The sequence below is a fragment of the Taeniopygia guttata genome, chromosome 3 (genome assembly GCF_048771995.1).
Source record: "Taeniopygia guttata chromosome 3, bTaeGut7.mat, whole genome shotgun sequence".
Lineage (NCBI taxonomy): Eukaryota > Metazoa > Chordata > Aves > Passeriformes > Estrildidae > Taeniopygia > Taeniopygia guttata.
In genome coordinates this window covers 87,560,667-87,583,807 of record NC_133027.1, presented here as the reverse complement: position 1 = coordinate 87,583,807, position 23,141 = coordinate 87,560,667, and the positions used below count along the sequence as shown (strand labels likewise).

Genomic DNA, 23,141 nt, shown 5'->3' with positions numbered 1-23,141 from the left:
ATTGTGTTCCCTTCCCTGGCACAACCTGAGGGATGCTGAGGCTGCCCAGAGCTGGGTTGCTCCAGCCTTTCATCAGGGTAGCCTCGATCCAAAATAAAACCATCCTGAGGGATTGTGCAGCTCAGAGCCATAACGAGGGGATCCAGCCAGCCCCTTGCACAGGCAGCAGAAGGTGAAACGCTTTCATCTTTTCCTGCTCTGTGTTGGCTGCTGATGGCTCTGGCAGGCAGGAAGGCTGGGAATGGAGGAGTCTGGGTACAAGACTGTTCCATGGGGAAATAATCTATGTAAAGGACTGTTCTCCCTTTCCAGCTCCCTCTGCCACCTTGCTGAGCCTCAGAAATTGGGCTATGAGCAAGGGCAATGAGAGTCAATTTAAATGCCAAATCAGGCTGCTGCTGCTGTTTGGGTTTTCTGCTTGATGAGACACTAGAACAGCTCTGTTGCAACAGTCCAGCAGCCCAAGGGAGTATTTTGGGCATTATTTGCCCACTCATCTGCCATGTGGCTGGCAGGTTCCTGCCCCACAGCCGTCAGAAATTCCTGTGCCTGGCACAAGGGCTGCGGAAAGGAGGAAGTGTGGTGGGCACACGGAAGTGACCAACACGCACCAACAGGACACTGTTGCAACAGCCCCAAACCTTCAAGGCTCTACTGGGTGTTGGCCATTACAAACTTTCTCAAAAATATAATGTAAATCTACTTCAGATCCTCCTACCAGCAGTATTTCAACTTATCTGATCCCTCCCAATTTACTTCTAGGAATGTCTAATGCCAACAGATTAAAACTTCCCAAATGTTCTTTGCTAGGTAGACACACTACAGGGAACTGGACCTGGTGGCAGGAAGGATGTTCGACAAAATAATTGTATGAAGATGAATCTACAGTGTTAAATATAAATAAATAAGCTGAATATCCTGGGAAGCAGCCCAGAAATAGCAGCTGAAGAGGGATGAGGTACAGTGACAAGAGAATACAATTCCCAGCAGTTAGAGTGAGGTAACATTGGTGTTGGGAGAAAGCAGGAAAATCATGAGTGGCGCTGTGGCTCCTGAGCAGGAAGTGTTGGCTTCACCTTCTTCTGTTGGCAGCTGAACTCTCCCTTGAAGTTTCAGTTGTTTTTGTGCCTTTTCTGAGTTAAGCTTACACCTTAACAATGGCACCAACAAGGGAGGAACGTGCCACATATGAGCCAGGCAGGAAGTGCAAGACAAGGTTTTAATCATTAAAAGTTTATCAATAAGCTCTTATATACACATAGTTATACACAAAGTGGTTCACGAGTCCCTCAGCTTGGAGAGCTGTGCTGGTGAGGCCTTTGTCAGCTCACAGACAAACAGTGAACAGTCCCAGGGGAATACCAGGATTTGGCCCTGGGGGCTTTGCTGTCCTCAGCTGGGCACCGAGAGGAGCCCATATTCATCTGCTGTATCCAGGATTTTACAGATGACTGGAGACTCCACCTGGAACAGAGAGACCAAACCATGAACTCGGCCCTGCAGGAATGTTGGGAACAGTCACTGGGAGAAAAGGACCATAGACCTGAAGACAGGGTGTGTCTGTACATACCCCAAGGATGTACTGGCAAGAATGAGGCTCCAACATGTAAATGGTCACAGCGTGAGGGGAGTCCGATTCTTTACATCTGAAAATAGAGGAGAAACTGGGGGGTTAGTAGGCAATAAGCACAAAGTAACACATATTCCACTGCTGCCTGCAGCATTTTATTGGGTTAACAGATCCTGCCTTCTGAGCTTTGTGACAACAGCAGCAGCTTTCCCTGACCCAGGAAACAGACACAAAACACCACTTTGTAAAAGTCCACTTACTTCAATTTCACAGTCACCTGCCTTGGCTTGTCTGTCAAGTCACAAACATCTCCATTTCCATAGAAATGAGACACCATCCTGCCACAAAAGATCAGAATGGAAGAGTTTGGAAGTATCAAACACAATTTTTAAGCAGTCAGTTCAGTGGTGCAATACAGCACTTCGTCATTGGTCAAGTATTTAATATCCTAACAAATAGCAACAAGTAGACTATCATACGATACTATATATTACTATACTATATATTATACTACTGTTCTATATAGCTATTACACTATTATATAGCAATAGGCTGTACTGCAGTTACTGCAGAGGGAAAGAGTGGTTCGGTGTTGAAAGATTTTTCTCTGTGTTACAACTGAAGTGCAGAATTCCTTATTTGTGATGTTGACTGGGGGGTAAATCTGAACACACTGCTCTTGGCAGTTTATTTTATCTGTTCATAGCCCAGATTTCAAAATGCTGGGCCCTGTGTCCCAGGTGTGAGAGCAGGGCAGAGCCTGGCCAGTACCTGACGGTCTGGGTGCCATCCTCGCGCAGGTAGAAGGTCCTGGCCGCATTTTTCTTTGACCACTCGATGTGCTCCTCCTTGCTCCATGTACCCACCACCACGGAGGTCTTGCCACTTTCCTTATCCTAAAACAGGAAAAGCTGATCACTACACGCTGTCCAGAGGATTGTTTATTGTTCACAGGAACTTAAAGGAATTAACAGAACTCTTTGAACACACCTCATGGTACTGGTGGACATATTTGCCATAGCAGAATTCGTATTTCCACCAGCCAACGCCCTGGGGAGAAGAACAACCTCAGTGTTAGAAAGAACCAAACAGAACCCCTAAAACAAACAGAATACCCCAAAACAAACCCATCCCTTTCCCCCCCAGACCCTGAATCAACTGTTTCAGCTGTAAAACTCTGTTAGCTAATGAAAACCCTTCATGGCTAATTCTGTTACCTACTTTCATTTCACTGTCTGCTCAAATAAACTGAATTTCAACAGGAAAGTTAAAGATAAAAACTAAACAAGTACATCAATTAAGATGTACTCCACATAGCTTTATTCCACGTGACTTTGCTGCTCACCCCATGGAAGCAGTAGGACCCACTGAGGAATTCCTTGATGAGCTGCTCATCGGTCAATTTGGAGATGTGGGTTGTTCCCACTGTTAACAGCTGGTGGCTCCCAACAGCCACGGGCTTGTGGATGGAAGAGAATTTCTCTTCCTTTGTTGAAGGCATTTCTTCCTGCAATTACAGGATACAATTAAGTCCCCTACAAAGTCTTACAAGTTGTATGAAGTTACTGAACACTGAATCAGGTTGGCTGTTTTGGGCAATTTTAGCTCAAAGAAAATTCCAGTCAAAATCTTCACACATTTGTGAACTGTAGGCTACAAAGGCTACAAAAATTTAAATCAGTAGCCCACACTTGCTTTGTTTTCCTTCCAAATTGGGTGAGTTACAGACGACTTCAACAAGCTTAAAGACCAATGAAAGACTGACATCATCTTACAAAATGTCTTAAAGATGGAAAGTAAATTAAATAAATCCAACCTCTTTAACCCTCCTAAAAGGCATCTTCAGCATTTCCTGCTGTTTCTCCAGCTGTTCCAGGTTGTGGGGTTTAAGTGGGGATCCTGGCAGGGACTGGCAGAAGATGTCATTCACAGGGGAAGCCCTGAACCTGCCCAGCAAGGTAAGAACATGTCATTGTTACACCTTCAAGTACAGAAATCAGTTCAGTGCTCTGAGCTTCTGGATCTGCTGCTCCTCAGGTGGTGCACATGCATCCCTGGATGAGATGTCAGGTGTACAGGGAAAGCCCCAGAGGCTGAGGCACTGCTCAGGGCTGTTTTGAGAACACACAACAGGAAAAAGGGCACTGAACTTGGAATTGGGGTTGTAATCCCTGTGATCACTGGGCAGCCACCTCCATCTTTCCTTTTTTACCAAGGTGACATTAGGGGGGGAATGATGATCCTGTGTGTTTATTTTTAGTGTTTCCTCCTGGTGGCCAGGAACCCTTTGGAAGGAGACAGCAGCTCCAGATTTTATCCTTATCAAGCAACAGAACAATTTCCCTGTACATTTTCTATGCTTTTTTTCTACTGCTACAGAGGCTTAAAAGACTCATGCATTAAACAGGTAACAGTGCCACAGATAAGTGCAGCAGATAACAGAGTATGACCAAACCCATCACATGAGAAAACTTACAGTGGATATCAAACATTAAAAATGCTTTTAGCACTTAGTAACTCCAACTGCCAAGTGTTTACAAATACAGGATTTTGCTTTCAGACCTTGTGGGCCTGTTTCAGATCCCTGATTAAATCCTCACTTGTTCTACCATCTGTGTATAACCCCCTTGTCTGTATAGCACATTCCCTTTACATCCCTTGAAAGGTCAAAAGACTCAGGGAGTCCCTCAGATACCTTGTAGAGCTCAGGGAAGGGGAGGAAACAAGAAGCCTACACTTCATTTTTGGAAAATAACACTGAAATTGTGAATTCTCCATATGGAAATGGCTTCTGGAGAGCTCCTCATGTTGGGAGGAGCTAAAGTCAAGGTTAAAGTTATGGCTGAAGAAGATACTTTTTGGTTTTATGGACTTTTTAAAGTATACACACATGGTATCTGCAGTATTCAAATACCATGAAGATGATCCCTCAAGAAATCACAAACGAAGAGGAGACAGAAGTGCTCTGGGCACCGTACCTGTATTTGGGGTGGTTGCACAGCAGCGGAGTCAGGATCACCACCTCGTACTCACAGGTGGTGACTTCTGCTACGGAGAGGATCTCATGCTTGGCCTCAGGGTGGCAGATGTACATCACTGTGCTGGACCTGGGCAGGTTCTGCCTCAGGCTGCAGGGAGTGCCATTGCCCAGCTCCACGGGGTAGTAGGGTGTCATCTGCCCTTCGATGTTTTTTGTGGGGATCTAGGTGAGGGAAAGGAACAGGTCATAACCACAGGAGAGCTCCCAAGACTCCTCTGAAACAAAAAATGTTATTCCTGTGTGCAGAGCCAGCATTACCAGGTTTAAAACAGACCCTGTGTGGCTCAGGGTTTCTGCAACATCCAGACCTGTCCTGGTGTTCACCCAGACTGGGTCTGCCAGGCTCGTCACCTGCAGCACCAGGCCCTAAAGAATCAAAAAAACCCCTGCAAAGTCACCCTGGCACCTGCACTACACCTCTCAGCATTCCCAACCCAGGCTGCTCCTTAAAACAAAGGATCCCACATCACCCTTGGCTGTGGCTAAAAAAGTTAATGGTATATACAATGTAAATCCCATTTTGTCACACTTTCCAGTCTGCTTCCTTCAGGCTTGTTCCTTTGTGTTTCATCCAGCTCCCTCTTTAAGATATTAATTCCCTAAAGTGGTAAAGTCTCCATCCTGGAAGCAGCTGGAGCTCCTGGCTTCCCAAAGTGCCCAAACTCACAAACTGACTCTTTTTTACCCATGTTGCTTGAGCTGCTAAAGGTTTTCAGTGCTGAACAGAGAGGAGTCTGTGCTAAAAGACAGAGGTGTTTTCTGGGGTCAGGACACTCCATGGATCCAGGACCTTTCTGCCCCTCACCTGCTTTGGCTTTCAAGCCACATCACCCTGTCCCAGGCCACTGACTCCTCCCAGAAACTGCTCCACCTCGAGTGAAGACATTCATGAGATTAAAGAATCAACATACCCTTCCCTGATAAGAGATTCCAGGAAATCCTGACTTGGCAAGTGCATCATAAATACTGCCCAAGAGAAAGGCAATAAAATACTTAATTTCCTCTGAAGTTAAAGGAAAAAAAGCTGCACTGCAAAGCACTTTGTTTTCTTGCCTTTCCAAGCGGCCCAGCTGCCACTGCCACCAGAACAGGCCCTGTTCTGCCCCGACATGACTTTCAAAATGCTCCTCAGGCCTGGGTACTGCTGAGAACACTACACAACCACCACCCTGGGCTATTCCAAAGGCCACAGACACAAAGATATCATTTCAGCATGAAAATTAAGGGGAACTGGCAACAAGGTCAAACCGGCTCTCACTAATTCCAAATTCCAGCGTGCTTCAGGTACTGCCATTGCTCTGCTATAGAATCAGCAACTCAAGAGTTGAGTTTTGGGGCCTAAACAAGTGGAGAAGTCCTCTAAGGGGAAAGGGAAGCACAGAGTAGAGTATTATGGGATGGGTCAGCAAGTCAGCTCCATCTCTTAGGGATTTTGTGCTGCAAGGCTTTGATAACAGTAAGTAAGTAATTTGAGCAGCAGGACTGAATAAATTTTTTGAGCTAAAACTGATAACTAAAAGCAAGAGAAGTGCGTCTCAGGAACAGTTCCATTTATTGATATTCATTTTGGGAGCGGACTAATTACATCATCTTATCATTAGATTGGCTATTAGGAAGAAATTCCTCCCTGTGAGGGTGGAGGCCCTGGCACAGGATGCCCAGAGAAGCTGTGGCTGCCCCTGGATCCCTGGAAGTGTCCAAAGCCAGGCTGGATGAGACTTAGAGCAACCTGGGATAGTGGAAGATATCCCTTGCCCATAGCAGGTGGCATTGGATATCTTTGAGGTCCCCTTCAACACAAACCATTCTCAGATTCTATGATCATTTATAAATTGCCTCCACTATTGATGGCAGAAATTAAAATAGATATTTTTCACTTGCCTCTTTTGCACCGTCTTTGGAATTTTCCTTCTCTTCTTGATCTAGGGAATAATTAAGAACGAGGTTAAGTTTGTGCATTTGAAAAAAAAAAAGGAATTTCACAGAGAAGCTTTTCTGGTTTGTGTATTTGCTGGGTGTACACTGCCAAGAGCCACGTGCAGGTGCAAAATAGGAAAGAAAGGAAATAACCAGTGATCTGAGGCCCACAGCAAACAGAGCAAAATACACATCAGTTCATCACAAAACCACCTGGAGTTGGTAGGACAGGCCAAATCCAGCCCTGACACCAAGGCATGGCTGGAGAACACGTCACTGCAGCTGTTTGGGAAGGGTGGGAATTGGACAGGAAACAGGCAGGTGCTTTGGAAGGAACAGGAGCTGCCAGACAGGAAGCAGGGAAAGGACACAGGACACAATCTGCCACCTGAGCAGGAAGGGCAGAGGGACAACAGCCTGACAACCTCGGCTATGGTAATCTGAGGTCCCATCACGCTTCAACATCCAGCCCCACAAAATGGGTGACTCGAATCAAACATTCTGTGCTCTATGCATTAGCAGAACAAGGCACCTCTGCACAGGCACTGCACCCACACACCCAGAAGGGCCAAACAAGGCATGTTCTGAAGCCCTGGATCTTTCCAGGACTAAGATCCCTAACTCAGCACTGCAGACAGAGATCCAGAAGTGGGATGAACAGCACTAAATCCCCCCAAAAAACTGCAGCATTCCAGTTAATCACTTCTAGGAAAACAATGGTGTCTGTCTTTCACACACTAGCCTAGAATGAAACAAACGCCCCATCCTAGGTGATGTTTTTCTATTCTGTTTCTATTCTTTCCATCAATCCTGAATGAACACTTAGTCTGGAAGACTTCTTTGAACTAATTTGCAGGCAAAAAATGCTCCAAAAATCAGTTATACTAAACTGCTCCTTGAGTTTGGGGCTCAGCAACCTCATTTCCACCCAAGTACCACTCTAGACACTTGAATATTTCTGACGATCTATGCCAGGTTCCCTTTAAAAATGGCTCTCAAACTGGACAGACAGGAATAATTAAAACCCAAAAAATTCATTATCAGCAGAATGAAATAATCTAAAACACACCTGGTTCTAATAACGGGTTCTTCATTATCATATTCCCCAGGTAGTATTCTTGGATGTTTATTTTCTACAATCAAAACAAACATCAGTTACCACTTTGCAAGCTTTTTCAGGGAATTCAATGTTGCAAATAGATAAAAAAAGTTATAAAAGAAAGGTCTTATGAAATCAGGCCTTGCTCTGCTGAAGTGCCAAAGTTAGTCTGTCACTTCTAAGTGCAGATAGCTTGCAAGTTCCCATATGAAACAATTCTGGGAATGAGAGTTCATTAACACAACAATCTATTTCTAGGGTGAAGAACAAGTGGAATCTGTAATAAAAAGAGCTCTGTCTCATGAGAATCAGTAAAAAAGTATGTAAACTAACTAAAAATGCAGAAGTTTAATAGACATGCAAAATACCATGTACCAAGCAATGAACTAAGTGTAAGTGTATTGTCAACCAGTAAGATCTGACACAGTGCCTTGTGATAATGCTATAAAATATGTCCTGTGCAATAAAGATGCAGTTTTTCTGCATGAAGAAAACAGTCATGGCTAAATTATTACAACAATTCAAGTCTGCTGGAGGAGTTCAGCAGGAACATGCCAGTGGGGAAAGGGTTTGTGAGCAGCTTACCTGTCCCGTTTCCTTCTCCTCATGGTACTGACGGATGTGCTTCCCATGGCAGACCTCGTAAGTCCAGTAAGATTCAATCTTAGAAATAAAATACATGTAAAAAATTATATTTAGATGTATTTACACACCACAAAACCATGCAAATGCTGGCTTTTGCAGCAAAATGTTGGAGTACCCTCAAAAACAAGAGCACAGCGAGTGGTCTCAGTGTTGCTCAAAAACCAGAGAAGACTTTCTTGACTTTCACACTAATAAAACAAAGGAAGTAAATTTTTAAAAAATCCATTTTTAACTGCTACCATAGCAACCCATTTATCCGAATTCTGACAACTTCAATCACACAGAATTTTGTCAGCAATACTAAGGCATAAAGTTGTAAAGACCTTGTTTCAGACTGTATCAGTATCTCCTGTACTACCCTAAAACCTTGACATGGACTGGCCTGTAACCTTTAAATCAGCATTTAATGAACAAGACAGAAGTAACATACTCTATAGGAACAGCTGCTTTGCTTAAAGAGAGGCTCCAGCAGCTCCCCTGGAGTAGGACCTTTATAGTCTTTTTCTTCTTCCTGCAACAAAAGGATATTTCACTATATTAAAACTACTAATGTAAAGACTCAGCTACAGTTTATATTTACATAATAACTCGCCTGAACTCACCTCGTTGCCACTGGCTATCAATGGCAGGAGACACTTGTACTTCTCTTTATCCACAGTGGTCATGATGATATAATTGTCCTCCTTGTACAAGACACCAGTGGTCGGCTGAGAAAACAACCAACCCAAGGATCAGCCAGGCAGGGCCTTTTTAATGCTACTCATTAGAAACACCCCTGAATTCCTGAGTGGTGTTCCAGAATATTTCCTGGGATTTAATTACACCACAAGACTGGGGGTTGGTGGTTCGCTTTGAACCTTCTACTTCCAGCCATATCCCCGATCCTCTCCATACTCCCCTGACTCCTGCTCACCCATGTCACCCTTTACTACAGCCCCAGCCACCACCCTCACTCCCAGCCCTCTCCATGCCACTTTCGGCACAGGCTCCCCGGGATTCTCTGCAGCTGCCGGCTCCCTCCGGCGACGGGCCAGCCCCCCCAGCCCCCTGTGCGGCGAGGGGCTCAGAGCCCCCCTCCGGGCCGTGGGGCCCTCCGCTCTGACCGGCGGTACCGACCAGGCTGAGCTCGGTGCCAGGCCAGTTCATCCTGAACGGGATGTCGTCGCTGAGCTGCGGCAGCGCTCGGCCGCCCTCGGCCACGGCGGCCACGGCCGCCAGGAGCCCGCAGAGCAGCGCCGGGGCCGGGCAGGGCGGCCGCAGCCCGCAGCCCCTCATGCCGGCCGGCGGCTCCGCCGAGGCCGCGCCGCGCCGCCGCCACGTCGGCTTCCGGCAGCCGCGATCAACAACCGGGGCAGCGCCGCCGCATCCGGGACAGCGCCGCCGCCGCCGCAGGTGAGGGGCCGGGCGCGCACGGAGCGGGCGAAGGACCACAGGGTGGGGGAGTGAGCGAGTGAGTGAGTGATGGAAATGAGTGAGGGGGGAGAAGTGTGAGGGAATGAGGAATTTGAACGAGGAGTGTAAGTGAGGAAATGAGTGTGAGGGAGAAGTGGGAGTTAGGAGTGTGAATGAGGGAATGAGTGAGGGAGGGGTAAAATGGGGGCGAGTAACGGGACGGGGGGAACTGGATGCGAGTAATTATCTTTGGTCATCAGTGTGAGCACTAAGGGTTAAACATAACCAACAGATATGAGGTTATGAGTGTAAAAGAGCACTTCAAGGGCTCCTCTCTATACACCTGTGTGTGTACACCTATACACATGAGAATCCAAGGGGGCCAGCAGTCTTCACATCAGAGCAGGTTAGGCCAGTCCCATCTGATCCATGGGAAACATGGAGCACATAAATAATTTAAGGAAAGACAGGAAATTAATTGGCCACGCTACAGAGAATCCCCTTATTACCGAGCCTTGGAGTTATTCTGGTTGGAAAATACCTTGGAGATAATGGACTCCAACCCTTAAGTCTGGATTTCCCTCTCCCTCCTCTCTGCATTATTTTCTGTTAATAGTCATGGATGTGCCTGTATTTCCCTAAATACTGTTTGAGAACAGGTTTAGCAGTGGCTTTGTGAGCGTGGTTGTGTAGCGAAGCCTACAGATCTAAAATCTGTATTTGCATCAACAGAGATTGAGTTTAACCAGTCAGAAAAAAAATGAAGCCTAAGTGGCCTAAAATTTTTGAGGCAACAGATCTGGGAGGCTTTTGGTAGGGACCAAAGCCGGGGGCAGAGCAGTGGCTTTAATCCCACACAGCAAGAACAAATGTATGTATTTATATTTTTCATGCTTTAATTAATTCCTAATGTGCCACAGTTTATAGCACCCCTATGTGTGGTTTGTCATTGTCAGCCCCAGCAGCAATTTTACAGCACGGCACAATGGACACACACCTTGATGTCCATCCTCACACAGACACGCTTTAAAAATAATATTTCTAGAAATTTACAACCCCATTAGTTATTGTAATGCATTTTTATTGCACTGAAGTCGTACACAGGAATGTGTATTATTGCAATGGTTTATGCATTTGGGAAGTAAATGAACCAACAAAGCCTTGGAGACAAAGATAGAGAGTGTGGAGCTACACAGAATCACAGTACTTAAATAATTAGCATTTTAAAGGTGGAATCGGCCCTGATGGTACTGGATCCTTACTGAGCACAAGCATCCCCTGCCCTGTTTTAAGGAACAACGATAAGTCTTTGAGGAAAGAATTTTTAAATCTAAAAAGAATTTTCAAGAAATTCTTCTTTTCACTCTCTTTTACCTTTACTTTTACCTTTAAAAATATAATCCAGGAAGATGTAAAGAAGAGAAAGGGTCAACATTTTCAGCAGAAAACCACACTTTTTTTGCAATTACTGATGGAGAATCCAGGCTTCCAGGCTGCTACTAAACACACATTCCCTGGACAGGAAAACAGGATATTGCGTGGTGTTTGAAACGGGATCTTTTATATTAAGATATAAACATATACTCAGTTAAAAGTTAATAAAAATAAAGAGTTTTGAGGAGCAAGACAAGTCCATGTTGGGACGGATTGCATCAGGAAGCCTACCAGCCTAAACTGGGGGGCCTCCCAACTCTTTAGGATGTCCATACACACCCCCAAGGTTACTGGAGAGAGGGTTCCTTCCTTCATTACCTTTTGTTGGTGAATGCCTGAAACTAGAATCTATCCTTGCAGCTGGGAGTTTCAAAGAGATGGGGGCCACAACAGCAGCTGAGTAACAAAGATGAGAGTTTCTCTTCTTGCTGTGTTGTGACTTCAAGTCATGCTCTTAGTTAATTGTAATATTTTGGGGTTATTTTTTATATTAGAATTAAAAATTAAAACGAGGCACTTATAGGTTATGGCTTGTTTGAGTCAAGAGTGCCCAGAGCTTTGGTTTTCAGGGCTTGACAATCAGCAGCCAAGGGAAGGAATTACTTGCTTTACAATAAAATGTGTTATCCTCTGTATTTAAGGATAAATTAACATATAAAGGATGAGATGACTAATTCAGTGGTGTAACTATTTCAGAGGAGTTGAACGTTGATTTAAATGTTCTACTACACAATTTAGGCCAACCACTTAAAATTCCTGCACTGTGGTCTGGGATCAGAACAAACTATTACTTAAATCTAGGAAACTTGTCTCTGCATGCTGATTTTGACCTCAAAATATTCTAAAGATTTATTTTAAACCTGAAATAATAATAGAACATAAAGAGAAGTTTAGGTGGTTGTCTTGAGGTGTAGTCTTCAGGTGAAAAGCAGAAATATCAAATTCAAACATAGAACACTTTCGTTGCTCGCCTTTCTCTGGACTCCTAAAGAATGATTTTGGCAGTTTTAAGTAACCAACTCCTGTTCTGAATGCAGCATTAATTAAGATATGCAGTATTAGTTAGGATAGCACAATACAGAGGAACATTCCTCCCTGCCACACACCCACGGCTGACAAAACCCCTCTTCTGAAGATAGAACCAGGCTGTTAAGAGGTTACTTTATAGACAGTTGAGATTTTGGTGCTTGTCCAAGAGCTCCTTGACCAGTGTCTCTAAGGAGAAGAGGTGCTCATCCACGTCCTCTGGCACGAGGTTCCTGATGGAGTTGGCCAGCTCAAACAGGTATTCCGTGTTCCTGCCACTAGGCCCAGCGGCGCCCAGGATCTGGCGCGCGATGTCCTCGAGCGGCGCCGGGCCCAGGTAGTTGGGGTTGTCGTGGGTGCCGATGTACAGCAGCACGTCGAAGGGCTGCACCGACGTGTCCTTCGGGTAGAAGATGACCGTGGTGGTCCTGTAGCCGCCCTTCTCCCGGAAATCCAGGTAGGCCTTCACTTCTCCTTCCTTCCCAGCTGGTAATCTGTAGGCAACGCCCCACACGCACCCCTGGCCGAGGAGAGTTGGTCAGAGGATACTCAGAAATCATTGCATTTAGGCAAACCTTTCAGTAAACTGACTTTCTGCCTTTTTGCCGCTTTTTGCAGTCTTTGTAAGAGTCCCAAAGTAAAAGGGCTGCTTTATTCAGGCAATTATCAGTGAAAACACTGATCACACAGATTGATCATCCTTTTTCTGTTACTGCTGAGGTTCACCTAACAGAGCAATTTCTTGTTTTGTTAATATTTGGAGTAGTAAATAGCCTTGGTACAGGCCACGAAGGAGCTGGCAAAAAGGACACAGAGTTTCTCCCTGACCTCATAAAATTTATGTCTGAAAATGACAAATTTAAATAATGCTGAATTTGAAGGAATTTTGATCAGGTCCCTTCTATTTAGCAACAGTTTGGCAAGGACCTGAGGGTCACCTACACCTGTTACACATCTGAACTGGTGTGGTGTGCTGAGATAGTTTCACAATCTGGTCAAACCTTGTGAAGCTAAAATTAAAGCAATTACATTTATCATTCAATATTGATATCAAATCATGTATGTTTTATATATCTTTCTGTCAAATTCTACATCTCACAACGGGATAGCCAAAGTGACTATTCCAGAATATACTTTAAAATATCCCTGTGGTAATAACAGACCCAAACTACTTCTAGTTTAAATTGATTATTTGAAACAATCAAGAGCATTGGTGTTAACTCTGGGAAACACTGAGAGAACTTTTCCCTAAGACAAGACTGTTATCTGCTTGTAAAAAAGCAAAAATTAATGAGTGGAAATGCAACAGGACATTCTGTACAACAGTACTGTACCTCAGCATCTTCAACCAGGGTCACAACTCTTCCAGGCTAAAATTTAAAAGACAAAATAATCATTCGGTCAAAGGCTTTTGCCCTAAATCATGAGCAAAACCAAATCAAAACGAGAGAAAAACAAGGAACAGGAATGAAATGCTCAGAGAACTAATCCAGCACAATTCCAGTAATGTCCAGATCCAGTGTAAGTATTTTCAGAGAGTAGCTCTTGATGTGTATTAGATAAAATAAACAACATGTTAAATTCTGGGTGGACAGTGCCTGTGACACAAAATTTAAAGGCAGACAGAAATTGGAAGGGTTTGAATGTCCTTGCATTACTTGTGCTGTCCAGACTCAATTCTACTGCAATTTAAACAGTGACAATTAATTAACAATACAATAACAGTGATAATTAAGAGTTTCATTAATGTAAAACTATCCTCAAGGAGCCCTTGGAGCCTCAATGGATGGAGACAGGACACCTTATACCTTCCAAATGGCTTGTTTTCCCCAGTAAGTTAATTATTGTAGGAAAAAGTAAGAAGCCAGTTTGTAAATACTGGAAATAATATAGTTGAAGTTTGTTGTATAAAACTTTAAAACATAAAACCCTATGTTGAATTACATCTGCAGTTTAAAACTGCTGCTTTTGGCATTAAATTAGTTCTCTCCCAGCATGAGCAATTTATTCCTAATCTGACTGATAAAATAAGGTAATAAAGCTAAATGAACACTAAATTACTCCTATTTCCTGAGGAGAAATGAGTCTGTTCCCATGATACACCAAAGATAACTTTGATACTCAACGATAACTTTGTGTTCCTTTTGGAATGTTTTTTCCATAATCATTGATAGTTCTCTGACTTGTGCACTTGTAATGGGTCACAAAGATTTTTGTGAATTATGGATTAAAGAGACATTTGTGGTGGATGGAAATCAGCTTTCTTGTTCTTGCTAGGAATGTCTGTAACTGTAGCCTAAATTCATTATCTTTAATTTAAATCTAATTCAATTTAATATGAAGGGCAGTACTGAGGAAAACATGTTCAGGTGGGTTGTGTGATGGAAGAAGGATCTGTTTGCCTAAGGAAGGGCAAGATACTTAGTTAATTGCTTGCAGAGTCCTTGTCTTGCCTGGAACTATCCAAAACAAACATTAAGAAACAAATTACTAAATACTTATTGATCAGAGGAATTAATTACTGTTTGTACTGGCAATAATCCTATGAAAATATTTTTAAAATGCAGCTATCAAGTAATTTGCTGTATATTTGTAAGAACTGGTTTTTCCTCCTTGCGGTTCTTTTATGTGTGTCAGTGGTGGCTCAAGCTGTGTTCTTTGAGCTCTGTGCAAGTTATTTTATGGTGTTTGAGGTTCTAGCAAGTGTTGTTTACATCTGGATGGAACTTTCCACGAAGCAAGACGTGTTCTTTAAAATAATCCCGATGCTTTTTCTCTCTCAAAGCCACTTCAGGTTTACAGTGGAGTTACCTGGGTACAGGTTGTGTACAGTATCCTCACCCCCATGGCTTAAAAACACATGACACTGGGAAGGCTCACTTGAAATTTTAGTTTCTTTTTCTCGCTGTTTTTTTTTCTCCTTTTCCAAACGGTGAAGAATTTTAGAACTTCAAGTATTTCCTAATCAATGAATTTTCACCTGAGAGTAAAATAAGTTAAAATACATACGGGGGTTACTTGGATCAGTAATTCTGGCTTTTCCTGTTCCCTGTGCACAGCCTGACACCCGCCCCTCACCGAGGGTATTTAACGCCCTAAATGACAAATGTGGGCATTTCTGAGCGCTGTTGTGTTGTTGGTGGGTTTCTCAGCAGCCCCTGCGGGCGGCTCCGGCCGCGGGGCAGGCCCGAGCCCGGGCCCAGCACGGCGGCCGCGCTCCCCCCGGCTCCGGCTCACCTTGCCCGGCACCCCGCGGTGGTCGGTGCTGCCCTGCCAGAAGCGCCGGCTGTAGCCGCGGACGCGCCCCACCAACTTCTCCTGGTAGGGGAAATCCACCTTCCAGATGAGGGAGCCGTAGCCGAACACCCACATGGCGGCCCGGCCCAGCGGGGCCTGCGCAGAGCCGCGGGGCGGCCCCGGGCGAAGGCGGCGGCCGCGCCGCGGTCCGGCCAGGGAGCCTGATAGGGGAGCGGCGCTGGGACGGCTCGGACAGGCTCCCCCAACCCCACAAACGACTGCCTCCCCCAAAACCCACCAGCGACCACATTCCAAACCCACAAACAATCTCCCCCAAGCACCTGCCTCGCCCCCCAGTCCTACAACCAACCACATCCCTCCAAACAATCAACTCGCCCCAAAACCCCCAACCACCTCTGCCCTCGAACCCCCCAGAGAACCGCCCCTTAACCCCATAACAACCATCTCTCCTCCAACTCAACCTCCCCTTAAATCCCCAAACACCTTCCAAACACAACCACCTCACCTCTAACCCCACAACCATCCCCCCTCAAAACCCACAAACGACCTTCCCCAGCCCACCACAACTACCTCCCCCTAAGCCCCCCAAGCCACCATCTCCCTACAAACCAAACCAAATCTTCTGCAAAACAAACAAACCCCCCTCATACCTATATTGTACCACATATCTCTCTTTTTTCTCCTCCTCTACTCCCTTCCTCCTCCTACCAGGGTTCCACGCCAGGGATGGATTTCACGGAAGCCTATTCCGACCGGTGCTCGGCCGTGGGCCTTGCGGCTAGACAAGGAAACGTTCAGATACTGAGGGAATTGATTAGTCGGGGATACAGCATCGATGTCCCGGATAACAGGAGGTGGTTGCCCATCCACGAAGCGGCAGCACACAATTCCAGTGAGTGCCTGAAGCTGCTCATTGATAAAGGTAAGGAAAACCTAATGGGAAATAGTGTGGTTTTCTGCTAAATTACCCTGTCATAGAAAATACAAGTTACATAGATTTATCCTATTCTTTGGGGATTTTCTGTGTGGCTTCCCATCTACGATAAGGAGATGTTGACACATTGCAATTCGTGGGTGATACTTGGGATGATAACAGCATATTCATGGGTGTTTCATTGGCCACATATCTCAAATAACTCCGTTATTTTCTTAAAATTATTGTATTTTGTAATTCACTGCCAAATATCCTCTTTTTCCCCTCATTATCCTCCTCTGCAGCTCCAGCCAAAGACTACATCCACTCGAGGACATTTGAAGGGATGTGTGCTCTGCACCTCTCGGCCTCTCATGGCTCTGTGGAATGTCTCCGGGTTCTCCTGGAAGCTGGGGCTGACCCCAATGATGTCAGCACCGAATCTGCCACCACTCCACTCTTCCTAGGTGACACGAGCTTTCCTCAAATCCCAGAGTTTGAACTCACCAGTTAAAACTCAAGTTTCTCTGAGTTTAAACTCACCCGAGTTTCTTACTTGCCTGCCATGTTGCATCTTTTTGTAGCCCTAAATACCGGGCTTTAGACTGAGAGATGGAGGGGGGTCTGGAAATAAGCTTTTGTTTATGGGTAAATCTGCTTCAGAGAGTGTTTTAAAACAAAATTATAAAAGCAAACTGGTCAAGCACAGAAAAACTTCAGGAGGTTCAGGATTACATCTGTTTCAAAGCCTTTTTGATTTTTGTAATACCTCTCTAACTCCTATGTAAAAAGACTTATTTTGGTCATTCCTAGTTTGACAGTTAAGGTCCATTGTTTTAGCATTTTTTCTATGACTTATGTTTGACTTAATTGAAGGCTTAAAACTTCTGTTATGGTGAATCCTGAGGGTCTAAATAATCTGATTAAATATGCTTATTGGTTTACTTGCCTCTCTACCCAGACATCATGCGTTGCCATATTACCTTTGTTACCAAGTCTTTCCAAGTTTGGGGGAATTTTAGCATTCTTTCCGTTCTCCAACACTGTTTTGGGAATCTAAATATAAAAGGCAAGCAAGTATATAACGGGCAAATTTAAAGGAATTGTGATTATTGTTTCAAGAAGTTGGCAGTGAGACCTTTTAAATCCAAATACTTAAATTATTTCTTTTTAAAATTCTTCAATATGATTTTTTTTATTACTGTTCTATGGAAGCGGTTGAACATAAACATGCAGAGGTTGTCAAGTTCCTGCTCCAACACGGAGCAAATATTGAAGGTTCTCATTCTTGGTCTGGATGGAATTCTTTGCACCAAGCTTCCTTTCAGGTAACCTGTGAGCACATAATGTAATTTTGGTGTAACAGTTGTATTTTGGGAGATAATTATTTATTTAATAATTATTGCATTTTTGTCAGGTAATTTTTCCTAACCTACTCTAACAGTCAAAAGTTTGTACTTAAAAATATATTGGCTTAATAGTTTTAACACATACAAATGACTTTTTCATGTAAATGAGCAAAAGTGATCAATTTGACCTTGCCTAATTTCTTTTACCATTAATTTTTAAGTGCATCTTCAGAATATTGAATATATTGTGGGTTTTATTATTTCTATCTGGAGCATGTGGGGAAAAACCAGTTGTGTAATTTCCTCATTTTCATGCTGGTTGAGAATAAAAACATTTATTTCAGAGTTCTACTGAGATAATGCAAATGCTCCTGGAGAAAGGGGCCAGCAAGGACTGTCGTGATGACTTTGGAATTACCCCTCTGTTTGTGGCTGCTCAGTATGGCCAGCTGGAGAGTCTGCAGCTGCTTCTGTCCCACGGTAACCATGATCCTTTATTTCCCTGGCCACGCTTCCAACAACTCCCACTTAATGCAATTGTAGCTCTGCTCTTTCACATTGTCATTTCAAATGTTATTTGTTTTATTTTGTTATTGCTGAGGAAAACTTGCTGAATTTGAAGCCACCCTGTGAAAGATAATGACTGCTGGATGTGACTTTGGTTTTGTTTTGTGTCAGGTGCAGATGTCAACTGCCAGGCCAAGGACAGGGCTACTCCCCTGCTGATTGCTGCACAGGAGGGACACCTGGATTGTGTGAAGCTGCTGCTGACTGCAGGGGCAGACCCAAACCTCTACTGCAATGAGGATAACTGGCAGTTGCCCATTCATGCAGCAGCTGAGATGGGCCATGCAAAGTAGGTGGTTGCAGAGGCATTCAGATAGAAGACCCCGGTCACACAAATCTGATCCCCAAAGGAGGAAGTTCAGCCCTAAAAGGGAGGAAAATGCAGTGTTCAAACTGATCTGTAGTTTAGAAGTTCTGATTATTTTTGTATTTTAAATGTCCCTTAGTGGTTTCTTCCACACTGAAAAGGAGTAGGTTTAGATTAAATATTAAGAAAAAATGCTTCCCTGTGAGGGTGGTGAGGCCCTGGCACAGGTTGCCCAGAGAAGCTGTGGCTGTGCCATCCCTGGAAGTGTTCCAGGCCAGGTTGCATGGAGCTTGGAGGAACCTGAGATAGTGCAAGTGTCCCTGCCCATTGCAGGGGGTAGAACTGCATTACCTTGAAGGTCCCTTCCAACCCCAACTATTCTATGATTATATGATTTTTAATTCAGCATCTGACCTGGATTTGAGCCACAGCCTAAGGAATTCGGAGGGTTTTCCACGGTGCTAAACCGGATATCAGCTAACTCCATGGCCATTTTACTTTTCCATTTAAAAAAGCAAATAACCATGTTATACATTATACATGACATGCTAATTAGAATTCTGTATTAAGTAGCAGAAGTAATTATATGCAAATATTGAATTGGCTGGACATGCCAGAAAAATCAAAGCCACAAAACCAGTTTCTTTAATCTTTCCAAAGATGCATTTGTAGCTTTGCCCAATTTCAGATATACAAGTCAGTTCCACAGCAATGAGCCAAGAGTGGAAGGAAGTTTTGGGAGTAGACCATTGAGGAGAAGGATCTCTCAGGAACTCCATGATTCACACGGACAGCACTTAAATATATAAATGATGATACATCACTGGCAACTCATGCAGCACCAGTAAGTTCCAGCAGCAAAGGAACTGGTGTTTGTCACTAATGTGATGTGGCCTGGTGTGTGAGCTGTAAACAGAATGATCTTTCTGTTTCACAGAACTAAGAATTCGTTTCATTTGCAACTCACATTTACAGTTTGCTTCCAAACTTCCTTGGAGTTGGGATTTAATGTGCACTGGTGTTCTGTTGCTGTAAAAAGAGTTTCTGGGTAATAGGAAGTAGCTGTCCCTGGTTTGGTTTAAAATATTTATTTTCAGCCCAAATCCATCCTAAAGCACAACGTTTGCCAAGGGTCTGTGTATGGAATTATAAAGCTGCAAATTCAAAAAACACTATTTTCTTCCAAAGCTGTAATGACCCTGTGAAAAAATGGCTGTGTGTTTAAGGTTAATCATTGCAACAAGATCAGAAAACAGTGGTTTTAAACATCTCCAGGATACTGGAGCTGCTGATTCCAGTTACTGACCGGATTTGTGACAAGGGCGAGGGCAAAGTGAGCCCCGTGTATTCCGCGCTCTATGGCGGGGACGGGGAGTGCCTGGAAATGCTGCTCAAGCAGGGCTTCAGCCCAGATGCTCAGGAGTGCCTGGACTTCGGCTGCAGGTCCCCCATGTGTATGATCTTCCAAAAACAGTAAGGAAACTTCTTCTATTTTGAAGTTATTCATAATCATATTTGCTTTAATTAACTTACTTTGAATATGTAGTTTCCCACCTTCTTCCCTCAACTGCTGTCTATCATCTAATAGTTTTCCAGAATTCTAGTGTGTTCCGCCTTTGCAGACACTCCTCATTATTCTCATTTCCTTGGGAATATTAATGTGAAGTCCTGGAATGTGACTCACATGCTACACTAAGGAAAAAATCTTCAAAAACGGCTTTTGAATCTTCTCAGATTTTAACAGATTATTTCTTTGTACATGGATTAAAATTTATTTATGGCATATTTATAATTTATTTATGGCTACCATTTAAATTAATGAGGTTTGTTAGTAGTGAATTTAGTTTATAGCCTGCTCCTAGGAAGCTGCCTTTAAAAATCCTTGGACACCATTTTTCCCTTTCTCTCCTGATGTTGCTTTATAATAAATAATTTAGGAAGGGATGCAGAGCAGGCAATTGCTCTGTGACGGAGGCAGGTGACACATGTTGCCACTTCTGTGGAGTAACGTTCCCTCTAATCACTGAAAGGAAGCACCAGTCATAGTCTCAGTCCTTACCCTATTACCTTGTTGCGGTGGGTAATGATAAAAGGATTTTAATGAAAACATTTTGGAATGTTTTATTGATGACCGATGTAAAAAGTGGTAGGTGCTTTCTGAGGGAAAGCTCATGGGATGTCCTGTTCCTTCTCCCTCTCACAGGTATTATCAGTTCATTGATGTCCTTCTGAAATATGGCATCACCTTGCGTGGGATCAACTTGGCACACTGCCTGTGCCATAAGAAGTTTGCTCTCTTCCGGCGCTTCCTGAGGTTTGGCTGTTCCCTGCCCTCAGAGGAGGAATTAACAGACTTCATCCTCTACAGCAGCACAGTGCAGAAGGAATACAAGGAATGGCTGCCCTGCCTGCTCCTGGCTGGCTTCAACCCCGTGAATTTCATGTGCAGGTTCTGGTAAAGCAGGGAGCCTTGTCTTTATTTACTTAAAGAGCCCATGCTAATGTGCAAAGCTGCTACAGGATGGCCCTTGATAATCAGTTGCCACCATCAGGAACGGGAGGGGTTGTGGAAAGTCTGAAATAAATCATTTGCACGTCATGTCTGGAGACAGTGAAACAGTTTTATTTAGGAAGAGAGCCAGACTGGAAATTGCCTTTTTCTAGGGTAGCAATAAAGCATTGCTTCCCAAATTTATATCAAACATCTCTACTTAACCCCCAAATTTAGACGCAAATTGTGTGTGCAATACTTTAATACAGCCATGGTAAGAAGAAATTTCAATGGGAGAAATAGGTGAGGAGGGATGGGAAACAAATGGGAAGTGAAGCGGAGCCAAGGCTGGGAGGAGAGGAAACGGATGCAGTTTGAGACTGTTTTGTTTAACACAATGTGGCAAAAGTTCCAGTCAAATTTTTTTAATTGTTATTGTTATTATTGAAGTTTTTCCACATATAAACAGCTTGGTGATGTTTTATATTTAATGGGGTACTGCAGGTTTTAGAGTTATGAAATGTTTGTATTTTCTGCAGGCTGTAGTAAACACACTACAAGTTTGCAACTCAGTGACTTAATTAATCTCACTATTCTTGTGTATCAATCGTTATGCTTTCTGGTCTTTTATTCTGTAATCTACAAATACTTTTAAAAGGTATTTTAGAGGAGTTTTTGTTACGCAGGATTTTCTCCATGAGTGAGGATGTCCTTAATTTCGTCCTGGAGTTCATGAATTGGAGCAGACTTCCTCCAATTGTGGAGCAACACCTTTCCCAATACAAAGAGAAGTTCACTTGGACTTCCAAGAGCCATTTTGGTAAGGAATACAGGCAGGAAAATAATGTCTCCATGTGCTCAGCTTCCAGGCTGCAGATGGGGAGATTTATGAGAAGATGATAGTATGACTTAGTTATGTTTTATTTTTCTAATGTGATTTGTATTTCCAGTGAAGCATTTGTCCTGTTTTGTAAGCATTGGACAATAATTAAATATAAACCATAAAAATCAAACATAATCAAAATGTGACCAGCCAAAAAGATTCAGTTGGTTGTGCAGGAATTTTTTATAGTTCAGCCTTCAGAAAAGCAGGTCATGTGTTATGTGACTGAAAAACTGCACTTACGTGTCTTTGTTAATGATTCCTTTCAAAGAAAATTCTTCTTTAAAAGGGCCTGTAATAATTTTTAAGTTGTCCAAGTGATAATGTCATTTAATAATATTTCCTTTAGAATATTCAAAGCTAATGAGGATGTTTTTGGAGTTTAAAAAGATGGGAGTTATTTGGGGAAATTGAGATTAAGTTCTCTCTTTATTTCCTTTTTTATTAGTAAATATATTGGTGTAGTAAGAGCTGCTCTGTGTTTGACTTAGGATTTCATTTTCCAGCCTTTCTTCCTTCCCTGTCCCATCTGTGCCGCCTGGAGATCCGGTCCCTGTTGGGGAGCGAGCGCCTGCGCTTGGAGCGTGTGATCCGGGAATTGCCATTGCCAGCCTGCCTCCAGGACTACCTGCTCTACCTGGATGTGCTGCGAGCCAACAGTATCCCACACCTGCAGGATTGCCTGGAGCAGGGAGAGGAGGGAGCTCCTTCCAGTCACTCCGAGGCTGAGGATATGGAAGAGGGACAGCAGTAACACCAGTGCTCCATGAGAGTGGTGCCAGTGCCTGGACTCCTCACCTGCAGGTTTTGTAGTGGGAATCAGGAGACACAGGAGGAGAACTGCTGTAAATGTCCTCCTCCTGTGTAATCATTCTTTTCATGCTGTAGTTTTGTACTACATCTAGAAATTTCCTATGGGTTCTATGATTTGCTTGTTTAAATTCTGTTGTAGCTTTCCAAATGAACATTTTCTGTTTCTTTTCTAACTCTTGGGAAGTAAAATGAGCTTTTTCAGTGAACACAGCTTACAGAGTAGTCAAAATATGTCCATTGACACTTTATTCCAAATACATCATTTACCAAATGAAACCATCTGAAAGTCAAGGAACATTGTATCATTGTTATGAACTTGTGTTGGGGAGGGATGGAGCTGAACTAGAGAAAGGTAAATAACATAAGAAAGGAGATTGTTTGCTGAAGGAACAGTGATTTTTTTTGTTTTCCTCTTCCCATGGTTGTCAATATTTGGC

The 23,141-nt window shown here is 43.6% G+C and overlaps 3 protein-coding genes across 4 annotated transcripts; 1 reads left to right on the top strand and 2 right to left on the bottom strand.

Annotated features, from left to right (window-relative positions):
- Positions 1-1,205: 1,205 nt before the first annotated feature.
- On the bottom strand, positions 1,206-9,673 carry ERLEC1 (endoplasmic reticulum lectin 1). The gene is made up of 14 exons (XM_002197078.6): positions 9,388-9,673; positions 8,874-8,978; positions 8,702-8,782; positions 8,212-8,289; positions 7,597-7,660; positions 6,492-6,532; positions 4,549-4,772; positions 3,387-3,516; positions 2,916-3,077; positions 2,561-2,620; positions 2,342-2,466; positions 1,831-1,908; positions 1,571-1,646; positions 1,206-1,464 (listed from the first exon to the last, which is right to left on the bottom strand). The coding sequence occupies exons 1-14, from the start codon at positions 9,544-9,546 to the stop codon at positions 1,393-1,395; spliced, it is 1,455 nt and encodes a 484-aa protein (XP_002197114.1). The 5' UTR covers positions 9,547-9,673; the 3' UTR covers positions 1,206-1,392.
- Positions 9,640-22,914, top strand: ASB3 (ankyrin repeat and SOCS box containing 3; the record flags this gene model as incomplete). Its single annotated transcript, NM_001205074.1, is given in 11 exon segments — positions 9,640-9,658; positions 12,404-12,580; positions 16,093-16,303; positions 16,600-16,761; positions 17,510-17,622; positions 17,988-18,123; positions 18,322-18,499; positions 19,793-19,990; positions 20,721-20,972; positions 21,695-21,828; positions 22,398-22,914. Coding segments are annotated over 9 exon segments (1,617 nt in total). The 3' UTR covers positions 22,646-22,914.
- Positions 10,728-16,216, bottom strand: CHAC2 (ChaC glutathione specific gamma-glutamylcyclotransferase 2). 2 transcript variants are annotated; one of them, XM_002199711.7, is made up of 4 exons: positions 16,090-16,216; positions 15,361-15,581; positions 13,458-13,493; positions 10,728-12,643 (listed from the first exon to the last, which is right to left on the bottom strand). In XM_002199711.7, exons 2-4 carry the CDS (start codon positions 15,493-15,495, stop codon positions 12,260-12,262), a joined length of 555 nt encoding a protein of 184 aa, XP_002199747.5. In that variant the 5' UTR covers positions 15,496-15,581; positions 16,090-16,216; the 3' UTR covers positions 10,728-12,259. The 2 variants fall into 2 exon arrangements, with proteins under 2 accessions (XP_002199747.5, XP_030124549.4); XM_030268689.4 differs by lacking the exons at positions 15,361-15,581; positions 16,090-16,216 and adding an exon at positions 14,935-15,090 and having other exon boundaries at positions 12,089-12,643.
- Positions 22,915-23,141: the final 227 nt, after the last annotated feature.